Source organism: Zea mays, chromosome 5 (genome assembly GCF_902167145.1).
Source record: "Zea mays cultivar B73 chromosome 5, Zm-B73-REFERENCE-NAM-5.0, whole genome shotgun sequence".
In the NCBI taxonomy this organism is placed as follows: Eukaryota; Viridiplantae; Streptophyta; class Magnoliopsida; order Poales; family Poaceae; genus Zea; species Zea mays.
This window is the reverse complement of record NC_050100.1, coordinates 180,296,958-180,304,220: the sequence shown is the minus strand read 5'-3', so window position 1 is coordinate 180,304,220 and position 7,263 is coordinate 180,296,958. Positions and strand designations below refer to the sequence as shown.

The window sequence follows — 7,263 nt, the reverse complement described above, 5'->3', positions numbered from 1 at the left end:
CTACTCTCATGCCATATTCTCTTGTTGTGTACATAATTTTCAATCAAAATAATCTGAGTATTCTTCTCATGGCCATACCAAAAAAGATAAAACAGCTTCAAGACTCTTTAAGTACTGACGCTCATATTTTTTGTACAGGTAATATGACGAGCATCGTCACTTTTGGAGCACGAATGCTTTTGTGTATATATAACCAGACCGCTGAAACTTTCGTAGTGATGTATATATTGAACAAATCTCTAGCTGTTGAATCTTGCTAATGATGTAATATATAAGTTTATAGAAACCCACGAACATGTCGATTGACTATGCAACTATCGTAACTGCTATAATTATCACCTCTGCACAATGTGCAACTCTTTCAAACACTAAACCTGGTTTTCCTCTGTCCTTGCCCTTATATCCTAATTTAATCTCTGTCAATCATACAATCACCATACATTATATATTGCTGCTAAACGGTTCGCCACGTGTGCATGGGCGCGCTTCATACACAGGTAGAAAACCACGGCAGCTAGGAGGGGGGAGGGGGACTGGGCAGAGCCAACATCCAAGCCATGGCGCGATATTGCCGAAGGTGGGGCCGGCTAGCTGGTTCGGTACTTGGGCCGACAGCTCGGTTTCATGCTTGTGAGTTTCGTTTAAGAAAGAAGGCTCGGGCTTGTCTCAAAAAACGAGGAGAAGCCTTGGGCCTGCTGTGACTGGGCCGCCGGCCACTCATTGTTAGGCCGACGCATAAGAATAGCTTGTGGCCTGCTAGGCCCAGAGTGGTGGGTCGCAACTCGCGATCGCGGTGATGACTGATGACTGGTGAGTTGTGACGAATGATGACAGAGATTGAGATACCTGTGATTACACCCAAGCGGCTAGTGATAACAAACGATAAACGCCAGCACGTTAATAACGTAGTATGTCTCTTCATTGTAGTCGCCGCACACACCTCCTTATTAGACGAACTTCTAGTGCCAAAAACAATCTACGACGTAGCCTTGCCACGTATCTTGATCTCTTACGATGTTGAATTACAAGCAGGAATGTAATATGTAAGCTGGTAGATAGCAAAAAAATTGTCATTTTTTTTGAAAAGACACGTGTATGTTTTAATCTTAATCCATGTGGATATGGATTAGAGAGAAATGAGTGAGTTTAAATCCGTAACCAGGTAAGAGAATCTCCAAGAGCTTCCGAGAAGTCTCTCCTAAATTAAGTTTTTTTTGGAAAACACAAAAGCATGTCTCCAACAGTTTCCCTAAAACGTACTAATTTTTTTTATAGCCCTTAAAACTTCATCATCTATAAATGAGGGTTTTTTTTGCTCCCCAGAAACAATCTGCCGCTTTGAAAGATATGTTGGAGAAACAATTAAAATCTACCCAATAATTTTTTAGATGTCCATTAAAACTGATTTTGACGAGTTATTTTCTAGTGAGCTCTTGAAGATGCTATATGATATCTTTTAATCTCTCCCTCCCAGGTCCCAATTCACTCCACTGTAGACGGGATGGGAACAACATGCCGTGTGAGAAATGAAGGGACGTTTTTGCATGATCAATAATTTTACGATTATATATATTAAGGGGTGTTTGAATGCACTATATCTAATAGTTAACTACTAAAATTAGCTAAATATATCCAAAAAATATATCTAATAGTTCAACTATTAACTATTTTTACAAATTAGATAATAGTTAGCCATATATTTATTAGCTAACTAATTTTACTAGTAACTTTTTAGCTAACTAACTATTAGCTTTAATGTATTCAAATAAGATGTCGTGGTGATCAATTCGAGGTTGGAATGATGAACCACCACAACGAACGGTACCTCAAGAGAATCCGTTCCGTAAGGACTAAGAAGCGACCAAGATCTTTTAGCAGTACAAAAATGATTTCTATTGTCTGTTTTTTTAAAGAAAACCGTTAGTAAAATATAATGCTGTTTTGTATTAAGAAAACCCGCCGGTAACAAAGATGTTTACGTACAGTGAGTGACGAGTCTTGAGTCGAGTCTGCCATTTTATTTTTATCGACTCGATAACCGAAACCATATGTACACAAGTTTAATGCTGTTTTGTTATAGTGTTGGGCGTTATCTGTGCCACATCGGCGATCGACGACACGCCCGCGCAAACAAAATCAGTACGTACATGTTTATTATTGCACATCATAAAGCACAAGCACACGTGGACGACACCCCATTAGCACGTAAATAAACTAACTAGCACCAAAACGCACCTACTAGTAAGCAACACACATGACAAGGTAACATTAGCACAGGTTCGTTATTATTGCACGACAATCACTCAGAACTCGGCCGCCGCCGTCGCCGGCGGCAAGTACGCGGCGGCGGGGTCCGTGACAGCATCGGAAGTCAGCGAGGACGAGGACGACGACATGGAGGAGTTGACCATGTTCAGTATGCTGCTCCAGTAGCCCTTGTCCTCTTCCTCCTGCTGCTGCTCACAGACGCTGGCGTCCGTCGACGAGGCCGCGAACCCCTTCTCCGCGCCGGCGACGGAGCAGCCGAGAAGGACGCCTGCAAGGAAGCCTGGCGCGGCGTCGGCGGCGGCCGCGGCAGTGTCAGCGAAGCGCTGTTGCTGCTCCGCCCCGAACGCCTCTGCGTAAGCGCGTGGCGTCAGGGCGTGGGTGTCGTGCGCCGCACTGGCGAACAGCACGCTCTCGGAGAAGCTCAGAGTCGATGTCGGCGACTCGAGCCCGCTAAACGCGGGGCCCGGCCCGGGCCCTGGCGGCGGCGGCGGCGAGGAAAGGGCACGCAGCCTGGCCTCGCGCGCCAGACGCGCCTCGGCCTCGAGGCGCGCGCTCTCCCACTGCGCCGTGTGGCTGAGGTGCGCGGCGGCCCTGTAGCGCGCTCCAGAGTTGTTGCCGGCGCCAGAGGAGCCTCCCACGACGTCGGCGCGGGCCTTGTGCGTGACGGGGTCGATGCCCATCTTGGCGAGCCGCTTCTTGAGGTGCGTGTTCCAGTAGTTCTTGATCTCGTTGTCCGTGCGCTTGGGCAGGTGCGTCGCGATCGACGACCACCTGCGGGTTGCGCGAGGGCATGTCATTGTCAGTCATTTTTTTTTCACCTCTGATGAAGCAAGCAATGTTACTAGTAACTCGAACAGTAAAGAAGGTTTGGCGTAATGGTTAGAGGCGTGTAGGGGGGGTGCATTGAAGGAGCTCGTGGTGGAGTAGGACGGACAGCAATGATGGGGGCGTGGCGAGGTCAACATGGCATGGCCAGGGCGACAAGCGGGCGGTGACGATGGTCCAACGCCCTGACATGGATGGCGAGGCACAGCGAGGCAAGCGGGCTCGCGCCAACATTAATGACAAACGTGACAAGACCAATAAACTGGCCCCGTGCGATGCGAGTACTCTACTCTTTTTGCCACACCTCAGTTTCACCCATGCACGTTGTTACAGACAAGATGTATAGTACTCCTTTTGCCACGCCGGCCTCAGTTTCACTCACGACATTCCTGCCGACGCGAGCACGAGGCACACGCGAGCTGTGCTGTGTCATGCATGGCAAAGCGAAACAAGTGCATGATGATGAAGAATGATCACCTGTTGCCGAGGAGAGCGTGGAGCTGGATGATGGTCTGCTCCTCCTGCAGCGTGAACTTGCCCCGCTTGATGTCCGGCCGCAGGTAGTTGGTCCACCGGAGCCGGCAGCTCTTGCCGCACCGCCGCAGACCTGCAGAGAGACGCACACGCATAGATGAGCATTATATTCTGCTGGATGGCAAATATAATAAAACGAATGGAATGCGAAGAAAACGTGAGGTCGATGGATATATCGTCGAGCTCCGTCGTCGGATCCTCACCGGCCTTGGCCGGCAGCGAGCGCCAGCAGCCGTGTCCGTGCTGCTCGATGAAGGCCAGCAGTTTCTGGTCCTCCTCGGACGTCCACGGCCCCTTCTTCAGCCCGGCCTCCTTCTCGCAGCACGGCGACCGCCCCATCGCAGCGCCGCGCGCGGCGACCACAGGAGCGAGAAGGACGGCAGGGACACGCAGCTCGCCCAGAGGTAGACGATAGCTCCTCTCCAGTCAGTCGATCTAGCTAGTGACAAGGGAATGAAGTGACCTGGTCGGTGTCGCTAGCTAGCGGCATAAATAGAGCGGGGGCCGGGGCGTGCCGCGTGCGCGGTGCCCTAGCTACTAGCTGGGGCCTGGGCGACTTCCCGTACGTGCGTGCAGCCGAGACCGAGAGTACCCCAGTAGTAGTACTGACTGAGTGACTGACCAGTGCGGCAGTGCGCCAGCGCCGGCCGGGTTGGCGAGAATCTTCCTGGCTTTCCGTGCGGCCACGGCCAAGGGTGGCCCAGACGTCAGGCGGCGCACCCCGCTTTTCCCGTCCCCCCCTCGTCATGCGCGCTGCACGTGCGCCACCGTTGGGCCGCCGGGCGGCCGACCGAGGCCCGGGTGCCAGCAAACGAACCAAAGGTACGTGGTGGTACGTCTCCGGCAGATAGATGGCGACAGCGGTTGGTGCGCGGCTGGCCGGCCGGCTTGGTTCGCCGCGGGCTACGGGAGAGCGCGGCGGCTACCCAGCAGGGTCGCCGTCGTCGTACTCGTACAGATGGATAGTGACGGCGCGCCGGCCGAGCTGCGTGTTCATGCATGCGCTTAAACTCCCATGGCTCTCGCCCGTGCCGCATTCTCCGGTCGTCGTCTCCTGGCCGCGTCGGGCGCCGTGCTGCTGCTGCTGCCTAGCTTAGTAGCAGGTTTTTTAAATTTTCCTGGCGGTACGAATCCGGATGTTTGACTGCATCTGGCGCGAGCTCATCTTGAGTGGCTGCCGGAGCATCCACAGCTGAGAATTGAGATGCATGTTGGTCTGGGGCAGTTTACTGTGCCTGGCAGTGGCAGTGGCAGGCGGCAGCGTCCTGCTCCTGCTCCGCTCTTCATCTGGCCCTACACTGTTCCGGGCGCGCGGGAGTTATGGTGAAGCCGATTGCCGCTTGCAGGTGAAAAGGACGCGCGCCGTGTCGCTGCGCAATTGATCTGACCCTCTCGGCATTTTCAGCAACTCGTTCCGCTCTGCTCCTCGGTTTCTGATGAAGAGATGAGGGGAAGGATGCCTTTCCCTGCTCTCTGAATCCTGAAAGCACAACTGTCTGAGCAGCGTTCTTTTCCTCTGTTGTTATATATGGAAAAAACAAAGAAAGGCAAAAAGAAGAAAAAAAACTCTGAGGTCAGAACTTTGCAGATGGAGTAGGACTGTAGGAGGCCTCTGTGAAAACTATGCCCAGTTACAATACAACGCATACAGTGGAGCCATGGTAGGAACAGTGGATCAGTTAGGCCATTAATTGTGCGGTTTCCATGGCAAATTGCCACAGGACCACCACCCTGTCCCTGTGGAGTGTAAACAGATCTGTCCGGAAGCCCATGTGCATTCCTACTCCTACCCAAGGAATTACCGACCGGTCTCAGTTTCGTTTCTGGGTTTTCGACGGTCGTCAGCGTGGAAGACATGCACATACCCAAAAAGAATTGCCATCTCTAGTCTAGTCTATCCCCTCAGAATTCTACTCAGCGGACATCTAAACCTTTGCTTGTACATATGAAAGCAGAAATAACGAAGATTAGTAGTAGAAGTTCTGTTCCGAAATCCCATGCATGCATGCGTAACAGACTAGCTGTCAGCGTGATCATAAACCCATGAGCGACCTAGCCGCCGATGGCGACGCGACGGTCAGCGTCACGCCGCCTGAGCCCAGGGGACGTGACCTGCCACCCGATCAGGAGGCGGCGCTCCTCGGATGCCCGTAGGCGCTCTGCACCCCGCACGCTGCTCAACAGTCCAAGATTTATTAAAGTGCTCATGTGAAATGTCAGCGAGAGAGAGAGAAGAGATCACCCACGCTAGTTCTCGACAAGAACAACAACAACCAAAAAAAAAAACACACCCAGCAAGAATACTGATTGACTGGTTTAAGTTACTGCTGTGCTGGCTAGCACTACCATGATCGGGTACCTCTCCTGTTTCACGCACCAAGAATGAGCACCAACCTAACAGTCCGGTACGGACCTCGCCTCGCATTGATGAGGATCCGCCGCAGCAGGTCGCAGAGTTTAACCCCTGAGCCGAGCGCTGCGCAGCTGTCCGTAAACTGCAGAGGTGAATGCGCGACTAGCTCGGGGGAGAAGGAATTCAGCAGGGGTGGTGAGTGGTGACTGGTGGTTATTAGTGACCCACTGCCACTGGCACGGTCAATGCTCGCTCGTAGGAGCAGCGTGGACCGACACGAGTGAATTTATGGCCCGTAAAGATCGAACTGGAATGGCGCTACTGTGGTTGTGTTGTACCGTGTACTGTGTAGTACATGGGAGAAGAAGCAGAGCATTTTTGTGGGTCTGGTAAGACATGAGCACGGCACATGCACGGCCGTGCTGCTGCTCTGGTAAAGAAATGAGCATGAACTCATTAACTGAAATGTCTTTGGCTTGGCGGCTTAGGTTAGCTGCATATATATCGACCAGATATATATAGTTACTTCGATAGAAACGATGCATTGGACTAAGCCATTTGATCGACGGATCGGAGGCTTGAAAAAATCCTGCATCGCTCATCAGTGGCTTTATTATTATTATTACTATTGCATTATAGGAAGCCTTATGAGAGATGAGAGTTCTTCTGCTCCGGGGTTTCTTCCTCGACCACACAATCGGTTGCACATAATAGGGGTTGCCAGCGGTTTTTTCATGAAATGATTTGCTGAGAGAGTCTGACGAACCGTGGGCTTCTTTCTGATGAGAGTGCAGTGGCTGTAAAGAGCTAGCGAGCAAGAAAGCGTGGGGCGCGCCGCGCGTGTCCTCAGGTCCCTTTTGGTGCAGACATTCTGCCATGCAACTGAACGTTTTTGCAGAGGCCATAGCCTCAGGATCGCAGGAACGCCCTTCTTCTTATGCCTGCAGCCTAAGATTTCGACGCGTCGTTGCTGAAATCATGTTTTCCTCCATGTCGATGGCCGCCACCATAGCTAGCGCTCTTGTTGTAGCTTATGGTCAGTCCCGTTGCATCAGCAAAGAGATCTGCTCAAGTCTCAGAACCCCTCTTAGTTACTCCTTTTACTGCAATAATGAGCGTGTCGTCACCAGATCGAAGCGCAACGCACAGTCTGTCGTGGTGTCAGTTGGGTGACTGGCCTCGTTTGCGAAAAATCCTGTTTCTAGGGCAGCCATCTGCCACAACAACACGCTGGGTGACTGGCCTCGTTTGCGAAAAATCCTGTTTCTAGGGCAGCCATCTGC

General features: G+C 51.7%; 1 protein-coding gene across 1 annotated transcript; it reads right to left on the bottom strand.

Annotated features, from left to right (window-relative positions):
* Positions 1 to 2,127: 2,127 nt before the first annotated feature.
* LOC100279555 (uncharacterized) lies at positions 2,128 to 4,174 on the bottom strand. Its single transcript, NM_001351795.1, has 3 exons — positions 3,831 to 4,174; positions 3,571 to 3,700; positions 2,128 to 3,039 (listed from the first exon to the last, which is right to left on the bottom strand). The coding sequence occupies exons 1-3, from the start codon at positions 3,964 to 3,966 to the stop codon at positions 2,304 to 2,306; spliced, it is 1,002 nt and encodes a 333-aa protein (NP_001338724.1). The 5' UTR covers positions 3,967 to 4,174; the 3' UTR covers positions 2,128 to 2,303.
* Positions 4,175 to 7,263: the final 3,089 nt, after the last annotated feature.

What these genes read in the sequence shown, in the direction of transcription:
- LOC100279555 (NM_001351795.1), bottom strand. Translation starts at nt 3,966, where the DNA reads ATGGGGCGGTCGCCGTGCTGCGAGAAGGAGGCCGGGCTGAAGAAGGGG. An exon ending in CTCGCTGCCGGCCAAGGCCG is followed by an intron (nt 3,701 to 3,830) that starts GTGAGGATCCGA and finishes GTCTCTCTGCAG; the next exon opens with GTCTGCGGCGGTGCGGCAAG. An exon ending in CACGCTCTCCTCGGCAACAG is followed by an intron (nt 3,040 to 3,570) that starts GTGATCATTCTT and finishes CGCAACCCGCAG; the next exon opens with GTGGTCGTCGATCGCGACGC.